Raw genomic sequence first — 13957 nt, 5'->3', positions numbered from 1 at the left:
CGTTAAAAAGGAAAACAATATACAATAAACTAAATCAATTTAACACATAAGGTGAATAAAATGTAGCAGCAAATACGACCATATCTTCCAAGTACCATGACAGCCCTGTCAATATGTACTCAATCCGATACCTCTACCTGTATATGAACTCCTACTCTCTTATCGCACAGCCGCTCTTCAATCCGCTTACGCAGTGATGGAAGGCCGACCTTTGGGAAGCGCGGATCCTGGCACAACTCCACGGCTTCGTACAAACGGTAGACAAATGTCCGTTCGTGCTTGCGCATGGAAATGACCTTCCCAACCATTGTGGTGTCCTCGTGCCGCAGTCAAGCCTTGATGTCGTACGGATATGGTGCCTACAACAACAATGGTTCGTCTGATTTCTGCAAGCAACCCTCGGAGAAGGCGAACGTCTTCGTGTATGTCCGCTGTAAAGCGTAGTCGGTGTCCTTGCCTTGCAGGAGCGGAACACATAACTCTCCACTGTGCGTAAAAGCTCGCTAACACCAACAAGCTCGAGCAGCGTCGGCACAAGGTCGACCATCTCAGTCATGGCCGACACAGTGTGGTTAGTCGGCAGACCAGCTCCGGCAACAAGCAGAGGTTCACGCACCAACGTCTCGGACAGTCTGGACGGTCACTTCTCAATCAAGCCGTGGTCGCCCAAGTACTCGCCATGGTCTGTGAAGAATAAAGTAACTGTGTCTTTCCAGATGCATAGATCGTCCAGGGCCTTGACCAGCCTGCCAAACTGGTCGTCAAGGCGCGCAATCATGCCATAATAGGTCGCCTTGATCTCGCGCCACATGGCATCCGTTGCCCGCGCTGTGCCATATCGCTCACGGATTGTCTGCATGTAGCGCGGCTCATAGCCCGTCTTTGCCTCTGGCGTCGAAACGACACTCCCGACGGACTCGCGATCGTACTTACTGAAGTACGGCTCCTCGACCTGGAAGGGACAGTGCGGGAACAACAGCGGCCGGAATAACACTCGCGGTTTGTCACTAGGAGGGCACTTGAGCCATGCCAGCGCCGACCGGATCACCGCATCATCATAGTCGGATGCCTGCTCGGGCGGTCGCAGTCCCTTGTAGAGAGACGACCCCAGATGTCATCTGCATCAGGCTGGGAATTGTTACCTGGCTCGGCGAAACCGGGTAGACAGTCAGGCGTCTCGAGGAAGCCGTACTTATTGAGGCTCATTTCTGTGACGGTGGAGGCAAACGTGTCGCCTTGAGGCGCTAGACATGCGACGTGGTAGCCGTTCTCTTTCAAACTCCGCAAGACGTTTGGTTCCCACGGCTTGGTGAGGTTGTTCAGGCTGCGGTGGCAGCTGATGTGTGGGTATGTGCCGGTGAACTTGCTGCAGAGCGACTGGGCGCACACCGATGCTTGCACGTAACACTCTGTAAACAGAGTGCCGCGTCGTCGGAAAGAGCCAATGTTGCGCGTCGGGATCGGCGACGGCTTTGTGCCCGTGCCAGTGCTGTCCTGTGTACAGCCCAGTGCATCATGGCGCAGCTGGTCCAGCATGAACATGATAAAGTTGGGCCGCTTTCCAACGTTCTTGGAGTCAACAGGCACTGGGATTGGCCGTGCCGTTTTCGAAAACGAGTCCGTGGTGGGAATAAGGGTCATGGTGACGTTGATAGTAGCTTTTGACGATGAATTCAAGTCGCCATAGTTAAAGTCCAGTCGTTCTTACTTTGCAGGACCGTGTATATGAGGCAGGCACTGTGCACGTGCGATATGATGGGGCTGTCCTATTCACAGTCCGTTTTTCCGAGTAGAGCTTCGTCTGTTCTTATTGCTATACCCTTGGCTTCACGTACACGTAAAAGGACCTAATGCCGTGCTTGGAATATTATTTCATAAACAGGAAATTTTGACCGACCGTACCGACAATAGACACCACTCCTTCTTCACTGGTACAGTGATTACTCGTCCATACCGCCAGCGACAACAGCCATTGAATGGTGACACCGTGGACCGAATTGCTTTATGTTTCAAGGTGTCGTCTTATTTACCCCCTGTGTTGTAGCGGTCTAAACGTTTGGCGCTCTGTAAAGAGAAGCAAAATCTATTTCGTCGGCCACGTTGACAAGCCCTGTCAGCACGCCAAAATTTCTCTCATCGTCGGACTTCGTTACACCACTACCCCAATTTGCGAAACGGTTCTTTCGTAGCCTTTGGCCCCGGTGCGGCCAGACTCAAACACAAAGTCTTCCCAGCGCGGCTCGACCAGCGTGTCAATGCGGTGGCACGTGGTGCCCAGCCAGCCAATGACGACGTGTAAGTCAGTGCCATCAAGCTTAAACCAACTCTTACAACTACTGGCCACCACCTTATTGGCAAAATAGCGTGCGATCCAATCATTGAAATCTATCGCGGCTTGTTATGTTGGACGGCACGATGAGTAACCATCCCGTCGCAGTTTGCACAAGACGCGAGCAATGTAGACGACGGAACTCTCGCAGTGCAGTGACACGGACCCTCCAAACGCATTGCCTTGTGTCTGGACCACCTGGAAGTGACTGGGTGTGTCGGCAGCCATGACGCCTAGGTAAGTCGCCGGATAGCCCGCGGTACCACTGGCCACCAAATATGCGCAAAGTCCTCACCGGTCGATCCAACCACAGGAAAGCGCTGATAGAAGCCGTTCTGGAAGGCCGTCACAATGACAGTTATGTCGACGTCTCGCACGGTTTTGCTTCCGGCGATCTCAATGCCTGCTGGTGTGATCCGATACTTCCCCTTGTCAAAGATCCGCATTGGGCCGCAGAAATTCCTCGAGATACTTTGGTGACGGAGTCAGACGCTTGCACCCCGGAGCATAGTTTGGCGTCAGCCGATCTACCAGGTCCTGCTGACCGCCGACGTAGCATGCCGTTCAGCAGCTGCTTCCGGAATGCTTGCACTGCCTCTTCGTCGACGTTTCAACTATAATACTTGTTCTTCATACCACGCTCCAGTTTACGATGGTAGTTCTTGTATGCAGCGCCGTCCGTCCCGAAAAAGATTCTTCTCCTTATCGGTATATTCGCGCCAGGATCGTCTTGAGCGGCCGATACCAAATCGTCACGAAACCGGGCCGTCACGTACGCCTTAAATCGCACGTAACGCAATCGAAAATCATGTCGAGTCAAAGGACACGATAAACCATGTCATCCAGATGAACGCCACAAAGGCCGCAAACTGAGGATTGCTTATTACGATCGTCGGAGCGGTGCCTGTGGCCTGGGGCAGAATAAGATGTCTGTTCCAAGATCACCATCTCCAATGAGTTGTGTTGCTTCCGTGGTATCCATCTGGGTCGAGTTGTCTGCGTAGTCAGTTTGTTGATTTTCTAAAGGTTGCTACCATAATATTCCACTTTAAAAAAGGCTATGGTGTGGTGGCCGTTACCAGTGTGCCAGTACCAGTACACCAGTACTAGAATGTCCCGTGTAATAACGAGGGGAGAATACATGTCCGAAAAGCGGACTCTTGTTTTCCTTGCAAACACACTACTCTTTTCACCAAAATAGTAATCGAGCGGTGTCGGGTCGGATTGTCCGGAGAGATGGGCTCACCAACTAATGGCTACCCTGGTGTCTGTAAGAATCATATTTTCCGAGGCAGGTCGAAGTAAAATTCTCACGTGCATGTAGTCCGACCCATTGTAATATTTATATATTCCTTTCCAGTTCTCTTCTATGTATCTTCTGCTCTTCCACTGGTACATGCTAGTCAGCAAATAAAACCGTCTGCAAGTCACCATGGCCCAGGAAGCGTCCATGTTCTCGGCAGATGATGTCGTGACCAGTTACAGCAATGGCACGGTATATCACGAGCCTGTTGAAAGAACCGTCGAAGAAAGGCAACTGCCCCCAGACTTTGCCTGGGGCGTGGCCACAGCGGCATACCAGGTCGAGGGTGCTGCTTCCCAGGACGGCAAAGGCAAGTCGATATGGGACACATTCACTCACCTAGAGCCATCTCGGACGAACGGCGAAAACGCCGACATCACTTGTGACCATTACAACCGCATGCCGGAGGATGTTGCTCTCATGTCCTCTCTGGGCGTCGAAGTTTACCGCTTCTCCATCTCGTGGTCCCGCATCATTCCGCTCGGCGGACGCGACGACCCTGTCAATGAGAACGGCATTGCCTTTTACAATAGTCTAATCGATCACCTGCTCGCCCGCAACATCACGCCCGTCGTCACGCTCTACCACTGGGATGCGCCTCAGGCGATTTATGACCGTTACAAGGCATTCCTAGATACCCAACAGTACCGTGTGGATTTCCTTCGTTACGCCCATGTTTGCTTCACTCACTTTGGAGATCGCGTCAAGACGTGGATCACCTACAACGAGCCGTACATTTGTTCCATCTTCGCTCACCTCAACGGAACGCTCGCTCCGGGGCACTGTCGCGCCACGAATAATGCCACACGCACCGAACCCTGGCGAGTCGGCCACACCATCATCCTGTCGCATGCCGACGTCGCCAACCTGTACACTTCTGAATTCCAACCTGCGCAACGGGGATCTGTTTCCGTCGTGCTGAATGGCCACTTCTACGAACCTTTTGATGCGACCACCGCTGCCGACTGTGCTGCTGCCGAGAACAGGATGATTTTCTACATTGGCTGGTTTGGCGATCCTTTGTTCCTCGGCGAGGACTACCCAGCTCGGATGCGGGCCTACCTGAAGGACCGTCTGCCAGAGTTTACACAGGAAGACCGCGACCTACTCCGCCGAACGGCCCCGCTGAACAGGTTCTACGGAATGAACCACTACTCGACAAAGTATGCGCGGGCATTGACAGACCCTCCCGAGGACGACGACTGGACAGGCAACGTGGAGGAGACGAGCATGAACAGCGAAGGCCAAGAGATTGGGCCGAAGTCGGGACTGGCATGGCTGCGGGTAGCGCCAGAGGGGTTCAGGAAGTTGCTGAATTGGGTGTGGAAGCGGTACGGACGGCCCATTATTGTCACGGAAAATGGGTGTCCCTGTCCTGGGGAGGAAGACGCTGGCGTTGCGGTTGATGATCGATTCCGGCAAAGGTACTTCGGACTGTACCTCGATGCCATTTCCAAGGCGATCTACGACGATGGCGTGCGAGTCGAGGGCTACTACGCGTGGAGCTTTATGGACAACTTTGGTTAGTTTTTTCAACCCCTTTCTCAACCCCACCGCCCATTTTTACGCAGTTCACCAGATCTTCGAAAGCTAACCTCTGTGAATACTTTAGAGTGGTCTGCTGGTTATGGGCCTCGGTTCGGCATTGTGCATGTGGACTACAACACTTTGAAGCGAACGCCCAAAAACTCGGCGTATTATTTGCGAGACACCTTTGCACGGCGCAGGGAGAGAGCTTAGGCATAGAACCAGAATCTAGAGTCTATAATCAATTGTTCTCGGTTTCTTGTCATAATATTGCACGATGTATGCTTCACCAACGTTTGATAGCTCCTGCCTCCCTGTCTCATATAAACGCGAGAAGCGTAGGAAATGGTGTGACCATAGATCCTCTTGCCTTCTTGTGCTCGAACCTAGCTTTGGATATATTCGCACACCTCTTTGGCTGACTGCAATGTTACGCCGATCTCCTACCTTCATTGTACCGACCTCAACTTGTTTATGTCTAATGCAGTTCTGTCTATCGGTGTAGTGATGCCCGAGTTACAACTACGAGTGTCCCATCGGGGTGAAGCATCGCATTTGCATCGCTTTGGATTCGCGTCCTCGGTTTATCGTTTCGATCCTCATGTCAATGGTAAAGACGCCATTTATTCGACCATGTTTTCCGACATCACCCCGCATACCATGTGGCACATGGTATATTTGACGTCTGGGAGATCGTCGGGAAACTCGTCGGAAAACAGTAGCGCAGCGATAGCGGCCAATGTATGCAAGGACTTCACTAACCGAATACAGTAACGCAGTAACGTGTACTCCGCTTCCTCCTTGGGATGTCGTGTGGCATCGTAGTCGCGAGAGAGAAAGTGCTAGTTTGGTTTTGAGAGACAAACACTTTCCGATACTCGGCGCGTTTCTGCTATTATCTGACTTTCAATTTCTTTATTTACGTTTACTTACAAATAAATACACTGAAATGAGTCGGTTAAACGAGGTGGCGCGTTGTGCGTAAACGGAAACTGCATACCCCCTCCCTTACTTCGTCTCCGATACACACGTTCTGCAATGGCGTCCGTCGTCGACGTCCGTTTCGAACACTACCATGCTCGTAACACGATCGGGATCCATGAACACTCGCCTCGCCTGTCGTGGCGAATCAAGGATACTCGGGATACTCCTGGTGGCTACAGGCAAAGCGGGTGCGAAATCGAGCTGTATGAAGTCAAGACCGGGTCGGGATCTCAACATCGCCAGTGTCTCTTGTCAACCGCAAAGCTCTCGACATCATCATCTACGCTCGTCCCGTGGCCATTTGATCAATTCCTTCGATCTCGTCAACAAATTTCTGTGCGCGTGAGGGTTTGGGACTCTGCCGACGACACCACCACCACAGCCACGCCGTGGAGCGAGCCTTCCGTTTTAGAGACCGGTCTGCTAGAACGAAACGACTGGATATGCGACCGAATCGCCGCACCCTGGGCAGGAGACGCAGCTGGACCACAGCCAGAGCACCTGTTCCGGAAGGAGTTTTTGCTTGTAAATGCTGCGGTTGACCACGCCCGTTTGTACATTACGGCCCAGGGGGTGTATGAGGCGGAAATCAATGGCCGCAGAATCGGGGATTATTTTCTTGCACCCGGCTGGACAGCGTACGACCGCAGGCTACAGTACCAGACGTATGACGTCACAGGTGACCTTTTGGCTGGCTCGAATTGCCTCGGCGTTCGCATCGCGGAGGGCTGGTTTTGCGGGCGCATCGGCTTTGAAGGCGGCCGGCGCAATATCTGGGGCCCGCACCCGGCACTAGTGGCACAGCTCGAAGTTACGTATACGGACGGCCATGTACAAACGATCCGCACTGATGGTTCCTGGATTGTCACGGAAGGCCCCATCCGGCTCGCAGAAATATACGATGGCGAGAAGTACGACGCCACAAAGGAGTTGGACGGCTGGTCGTCCGTATCTACCGCCACCTTGGGGTCCCATCAGAGCGGGTTGCCAAGACCTTCTGACTGGCAGCCTGCCCTGGTAATGCCACGATTGTCCGACGTGGTAGAGTTGACATGCGGCTTTGGCGAGCCTGTACGGCCTTTGGACGTGATCAAGCCTCTTGCGTTGATGCTGACGCCTTCGGGAAAAACGATTATCGACTTTGGCCAGAATCTGGTAGGCTATGTCCGACTTGGAAACATCAGAGGACCACGGGGCCACAAAATCACAATCTCCCATGCCGAGGTCCTGGAAGACGGCGAACTGTGCACGCGACCACTGCGTATCTGCCAGGCCGTAGACGAATTCACACTTCGAGGCAGCAGCAGCAACAACAATTCGGCAAGCGAGCAGTATCAGCCGCGCTTTACATTTCACGGATTCCGTTATGCCCAGATCGATGGATGGCTCACCGACAACGCCAGCGCTGACCTCCTCTCCTCCGTCGAAGCAGTCGTCTGCCACACAGACATGAGCAGTGCCGGGTCCTTTTTGTGCTCCGAGCCGCTTCTCAACAAGCTGTACGAAAACGTGAGCTGGGGAATGAAGGGCAATTTCTTGTCTGTACCGACAGACTGCCCGCAGCGGGACGAGAGGCTGGGATGGACGGGCGACTTGGCTCTGTTTGCGCCGACCGCGGTGCTCGTCTACGACTGTTTCGGCATGTTGCGCAACTGGCTCATCGACGTCGAGCACGATCAACGCGTCTTGGGAGGCGTTCCGCCCATGGTGAGCCCGAACGCGACGTTGCCGGATCCAGTGTGGTGCCGGAGAATCCCGTGTGCCATCTGGCACGATGTCACGATTCTCGCGCCCTGGGCGCTGTATCAGGAGACGGGCGATGCGAGCATTTTGGCGCAGCAGTACAATAGCATGCGAATGTGGATGGACAAGCTGCCGAGAAACAAGACGGGCGCCACCCACTTGTGGGATACGAGCGTGTTTCAGCTTGGTGTAAGTTGTTCATTTCTGTTTTCACAGCGTTCTTTTCCTTTGACAGACCACTAAACAAAATTCTTTCGTAGGATTGGCTCGACCCTGCTGCTCCGCCCGATCAGCCCTGGAAATCCGCCACGGACGCCAAGATGGTTGCAAACATGTTCCTCATCCAGAGCCTCGACCTGATGTCGCGCATCGCCAGCATTCTCCAAAAACCTGACGAGCAAGCCGGTCTGTACGCGGCAGATGCCGTCGCCACACGTACACAGTTCCACCAAGAATACGTCACCGCAAATGGCCGGCTCGTCTCCGACAGCCAAGCTGCCTACGCCCTGGCCATGGGTCTCGACATTCTCGTCGACCGCGAGCAGCGTGTGCGTGCCGGTGCCCGTCTCGCGGAGCTCGTCCGCAAGAACAACTTCCGCATCGGTACCGGGTTTGCCGGTACGCCGTTTGTATGCGAGGCGCTAGCCGCGACTGGCCATGCCCAGGTGGCGTTTTCGATGCTGCTAGAGCGCGGCTGCCCGTCGTGGCTGTACACTGTCGAGCAAGGGGCGACAACCATGTGGGAGCGCTGGGACAGCCTGCTGCCGGACGGGCGGGTCAACCCGGGCGAGATGACGAGTTTCAACCACTATGCCTTCGGGGCGGTGGCCAAGTTTCTGCACGAACGGGTGGCAGGGCTACGACGGGTTACACCGGGGTGGACAGAGTGTGTTGTCGAGCCGGCGGTAGGGGCCACCTTTACGTCGGCTTCGTCAGAACACGTCACACCGCGCGGAACCATTTCATGTTCTTGGAAAACTCACGTACTCAACCAAGCTGGTACAGAGGGCCTAGAGGCAATGGAGTTGAGCATCACAGTGCCCAGGGGTACCACCGTTAATGTCGTTCTTCCGACATGTGAAGGCACAAAAACACAGTCTGTCGGTACCGGTTACTGGTCGCTAAAGACGGAGTTTAAGAGGAACTACAAATGGCCTGTTCCAGCTTTGAAGCCAAAGTCGTAAAATGTTTATCAGCTTTGTGTATATTTTCTATTGAATATTTACAGCACTTGTGACATTCAGTCCGGAAAATCAAGAAAAGCTCAGCTTCAGTTTCTGCAAAAGTCACTCTTCTCTCTACATACAAAGGAGTCTGTCCGGTTCTCTCTTCCACCCTCTTCCCTTCAACTCTGGCACACGTCTCCTTTCCTTGCTTGTTCCATCTCCCACCTTCCTCTCATGTCCCACTTAGCGGACTTGTCCACTCGACTCCATCAACCGTCGTAGTGAGTGATCCATTCGATGTCAAGACGTTGGCCTCCACGTTAATCGTGGCTTGGTACCCACTGGGGCCAGTCTTTTTCGTCGCGTTCACGGACCCGGACTGGGTAAAATCCGAATACCAGTCAAATGAGAAGACATAGACGTTGGCAACAGACGCCGCAACACGCTCATGGCCGTTTAGATAGCTATGTCCATCGTCAGAACAATTCCTATACTCAACGGACACGGTTCCAATTTGGGACGTGGTGTTGCCCCAGGTGAGGTTCACTGTGGCATATCCTGACGCCTTGCCGTGCAGTGTGTAGATGCCCGAGGCAAGGCGGTCGCTCTTGGGAACGGCGCTTCCCGGGACGTAGGGCGTGCCCCAAGGGATGACGTCATCGTGTTCTGACACGGGCACGGGAAGACTAGGTTTGCGGCTCGTAAACGTGGCCACGTACAAGCGGTAGTCGCGGCCGCCGGGCTCCTTGGACGGGTAGCATGGCAGTGGATTGGTGCCGCCACAGTTGGGCGAGGTGGTATGCGTCTGCCAGAAGACGAGGCGGGTACTGTCCAGTGACCAGCGCGGGTCGGCCATGCCGTTCCACTCCGGATCGCTGATGCTGCCGCTACCGGGGACACCGTTGTTGCTATCATTGACGTACTTGAAGCCATACACACGGTCCTGGATGATTCTCTGGCCGTTGTAAGCGCCGCGGTCGCCGTAAAAGTCGAGCAAGTACGGCTCGAAGAAGCGCCGCACGCCGTTGTTGCGGGTCGACGAGGGAAGCACAGACGCGACAATGTCGACAAGCGGCGGGATACCGCGCATACCGGCAATGAACATTTGTCGGCCACTGCCGCGTGTGTCCATGATGGCAATCCATTTGTTGTCCGGGGAGAACGCCACGGGGTCACAATATTCGGGGTTGTCCGTCAGACGGCGGACCGCACCTGTTGTCAGATGAACAGCAAACACATCGACGTTGCAACTCTCCCATGAATTGCCGATGTAGGTGATCTCACTTCCATCTCCGTTGAAGCCGCGTGATTCGCCAACGGTGATAGCCGAGTAGTTGATGGCGAGTCTGTTGCCATCAACAACGCTCATGAATGCCGGCTCCTCAGTGCTGTACAATCCCGTGACATTGACCACATCGTACCGCGGTGCCAATGGAATGCCCGTGTTGGGCGACGGGTTGAACCGGATGCGAGCAAAGTACGCAAGCTCGCCCAAGACGCCATCGCTGAACGTAAAAGCGCTGAACTCGATGTGCGTATTGTCGGGATGCAGCCTCTGCTCTCGGAGAGCCCCTGTTGCCCCGGACCCGTCTGCTGTGACGCCCCAGTAGAGCGGGTAGATAAAGGTGTTGTTGGGCGTGCATTCCTCGCTTGCCACCTGGTGAGGGCCACAGTCCAGCACATTTTTCCCAATCAGCAAGCGGGAGCCGTCCCGGAACGCCTGTGGGTAGTAGTACTGCGCATTGTCGATGCCGACAGCGTTCTCGGCCGGCACGCCACACGTCACGCACTTCCAAGGATCGCCGTTGTGGAACGTGGTGTCGTCAGCCTTGACAAGAATCACGTGCATGCCCGAGTAGATACTGGCCGAGTCAGGAGCGTCAGGGGCGCCGACAAAGGTGACCTGGGCCAGAACGTGCTTGCCGTCTGGAAGGAAGTCACCGGACTGGAAGGTGTTGAAGACACCATTGGCAATACAGCCGGTCCCGTTGGGGTTGATCTCCTTGCTGCATGCGCCGGTACTGTTGCTGGAAACAACTGGTGGCAGTGGCAGCGCGGTGATGGAGACAGGCTCGGGAGACGGGGGATCTGGGATAGAGGTGGACGCAAGCACTGTCGACACTGAGACCGCTATGAGGCCAATGGCCATGGCATTAGTTTTGACGAAGTAAAACATGTTGGCGATAACGTTTAAGAAGGGGCAGCTTGCTGAACAAAGTCACCGGAACTTGGAAAGAAAAGACTAACGGAGCAGCCAATTTATGTGTTTATTTTCCTGGCTTATTTGCTCACTTCAGTTTCTATATTACGTCCCTGACTTATGTACATCTATTTCCATGTCTCCTTCCACCTTCCGAATTAATCTCTTCGTGCAGCTCAGGACTGGACATCGTAAACATTCCTTGACGCTCACCCCTTCTCCCGCAAATTGAATTGACGTAGAAGTTAGTCAATGCTTCGAACCCGTAGATGTGTATCCACCGACAACAGCTCAAGAGCTTGTGCTCTGTACGATTTACCTACCGTCTCGCAAGCATTCATAGCCGACCACACTCGGTTGGTCATTGCCACGAGGACGAACATGCCTTTGTGTAATTACGGTAGCATGATTCCTGTCCTGAGCTAACATACTCCGCACTTTCTTCCCGCTAGCTTGGTGCAACCAAACTGCCGTTCGCGTCGGAAAACACTGTCGGAGAACCTAAACAACTGTGTGGGTCTAAAATGCCGTCTTGAGGGTTACGATAGATCGTGTGGAGTGGGCGGGGGCCCGTGGGGTTGGATCGATATTTTCAGCATTTTCATTATTCTGTGCGGGGAAACCCACTGTCGGAATACGCCGTCGGAAAACAATTGCAACTTTGGTGGAACATTTCAGACGATTACACGTGCAGTTCATCAATACCTGTCTCCGTCCATGACGATCTTCGGTTGAACTTTCAGCGAGACGAGGAGATACGAAAAAATATCCAGGACGCAGGTGGCGAAACTTCAAAGCCTAGACCAAAACCAACATGTCCGGATTTGTTCAACAAGCCCAGCTGCGCCATATGTTCTTTTGATATTAAAATGAGTCGACCATCCATCCACGAGAAACCAGGAAACATCAACAACGACAACAAGACTTGAACTATCGCCTCAATTATGGTAACAGAAAAACAAACCGACGTTGCCGAAGCCATCGAGCGTGTTCCGGATGGCAGCACCCTGAAAGATGCCGTCATGGACGCCGCGTTGAAGGGCCAGGCAACGACAGGCTACGAAACTATGACGCCGTGGGAGACGATCAAGACGTTCAAGATCAGCACCCTCGCATGCTTTGCCGCGGCATTTAGTGCTGCTACAGATGGATACCAGATTGGGTGAGTCAATGAGTGGCATTTGTTAAGGGAACAATGAGACAGACACTGACAACGGCCTCAACAACAACAGGATGAACTCGGGCATCGTCGCCAACAAGGCATTCGTTAAGCAATTCGCCACCACCGTCGACGCCAAAGGCCAGCCGGCTCTCGCGTCCCCGGTCCTCGCTGGTTGGAGCTCCGTCCAGTCCGTCGGCCAGATCATCGGCATGGTGGGCCTGTCCTTTGTGTCCAGCCACTTCGGCCGCAAGGTGGCTATGTACACATACTGGATAATTTTGGCTTGCAGCATTGTGGCCGAGTCAGTAGGCCGATCATGGCAGGCGTGGCTCGTGGCGAAGCTGCTTGCGGGTATCGGCGTCGGGTCGATGCAGTCCATCTTGCCGACGTACATTTCCGAAGTGGCGCCGGTGCGCATCCGCGGTGCCCTGCTCATGATGTACAGCCTGTGGTGGACACTAGGCACCTTCTTCGCCTACACTGCTATGCAGACCCTCAACAAACACCACCCGGACGTCTACCTCATCTCCATCTACACCCAGTGGGCCCAGGTGGGCATCATGCTCATCATCTACATCTTCCTGCCCGAGTCGCCGGCCTGGTGCGTCACACGCGGATACATGGACAAGGCCCGGACCTCGCTGAAGCGGCTCAACAAGGGCGTACGGGACTTCAATCTCGACCACCAGCTGCAGGTGCTGGTCCTGACTGTGGAACACGAGCAGGCCGTGGCGGTCGAGCAGCGGCGCGAGCACTGGTACTCCATCTTCCGCGGTGTTGACGGATTCCGCACGGTGGTGACGTTGTGGACCAACCTGTCGCAGCAGTTCATCGGAAACACGCTGTTCGGCACCTTTGGCACATACTTCTTCCAGCAGGCCGGGCTGGCGGATCCCTTCAAAATCAAGTGCATCACCGAGGCTGTTCAGATTGCCACCGTCATCATTGTCGTTCTCATCTCCGATTATTCGGGCCGACGATTAATTGCCTGTTCGGCCACAACACTCATGTGGTTGGCCTGTGTCGCCATTGGCATTCTGGGTGTCGCCCGCCAGGTCAAGGCAACCAACTATCTTCTTGTTTTCTTTGCGTGCTTGTGGAGTAAGTGACCCTAAATTTCTCTCATCTAAAGACCGCGCGCAATACTGATGAACAACCATTACAGATGTCGGCGTGACAGCTAACGGAGCCGCAGGATGGGGTTACATTGGTGAGATCTCGTCCCAACGCCTGCGTCCGTACACTGCTGGTTTTGGTGCCGCCACCACCTGTGTGGTCGGCGTCGTCATGGGCCAGCTGACGCCGTACATGGTGAACTCGAGCAAGTGGAACTGGGGCCTCAAAACGGGCTGGTTCTACGCTGGCGTTGGTCTTCCTTTTGCCGCCGGCATGTGGCTGTTAATTCCTGAAACCGCTGGCCGCTCCGCTGCTGAGCTGGATGAGCTGTTCGAGCGAAAGATTAACCCGTGGCGCTTCGCCAAGACGGAGACGGCCATTCAGAGAGTGGTCCAGAATGAGAAGGAGCAGTCGTAGGCCCAGCACT

The 13957-nt window shown here is 54.2% G+C and overlaps 5 protein-coding genes across 5 annotated transcripts; 3 read left to right on the top strand and 2 right to left on the bottom strand.

Moving 5' to 3' along the window:
- Nucleotides 1-640: 640 nt before the first annotated feature.
- Nucleotides 641-1641, bottom strand: SPSK_04437 (sulfatase; the record flags this gene model as incomplete). The annotated part of the gene is made up of 2 exons (XM_016731244.1): nt 641-1007; nt 1049-1641. The coding sequence occupies 2 exons, from the start codon at nt 1639-1641 to the stop codon at nt 641-643; spliced, it is 960 nt and encodes a 319-aa protein (XP_016586314.1).
- A 2120-nt stretch (nt 1642-3761) lies between these two features.
- On the top strand, nt 3762-5159 carry SPSK_04283 (beta-glucosidase; the record flags this gene model as incomplete). The annotated part of the gene is made up of 1 exon (XM_016731094.1): nt 3762-5159. The coding sequence occupies one exon, from the start codon at nt 3762-3764 to the stop codon at nt 5157-5159; it is 1398 nt and encodes a 465-aa protein (XP_016586313.1).
- Nucleotides 5160-6197: 1038 nt separating this feature from the next.
- Nucleotides 6198-9070, top strand: SPSK_03958 (alpha-L-rhamnosidase; the record flags this gene model as incomplete). Its single annotated transcript, XM_016730773.1, has 2 exons — nt 6198-8075; nt 8147-9070. The coding sequence occupies 2 exons, from the start codon at nt 6198-6200 to the stop codon at nt 9068-9070; spliced, it is 2802 nt and encodes a 933-aa protein (XP_016586312.1).
- Nucleotides 9071-9284: 214 nt separating this feature from the next.
- Nucleotides 9285-11228, bottom strand: SPSK_04097 (uncharacterized protein; the record flags this gene model as incomplete). The annotated part of the gene is made up of 1 exon (XM_016730908.1): nt 9285-11228. One exon carries the CDS (start codon nt 11226-11228, stop codon nt 9285-9287), a length of 1944 nt encoding a protein of 647 aa, XP_016586311.1.
- A 968-nt stretch (nt 11229-12196) lies between these two features.
- Nucleotides 12197-13947, top strand: SPSK_04160 (Hexose transporter; the record flags this gene model as incomplete). Its single annotated transcript, XM_016730971.1, has 3 exons — nt 12197-12414; nt 12485-13515; nt 13580-13947. 3 exons carry the CDS (start codon nt 12197-12199, stop codon nt 13945-13947), a joined length of 1617 nt encoding a protein of 538 aa, XP_016586310.1.
- Between the last annotated feature and the right edge of the window lie 10 nt (nt 13948-13957).

The sequence above is a fragment of the Sporothrix schenckii genome (assembly GCF_000961545.1).
Source record: "Sporothrix schenckii 1099-18 chromosome Unknown Cont47, whole genome shotgun sequence".
Classification (NCBI taxonomy): domain Eukaryota; kingdom Fungi; phylum Ascomycota; class Sordariomycetes; order Ophiostomatales; family Ophiostomataceae; genus Sporothrix; species Sporothrix schenckii.
The sequence above is the reverse complement of the archived record's forward strand: the minus strand, read 5'-3'. Positions and strand labels throughout refer to the sequence as shown.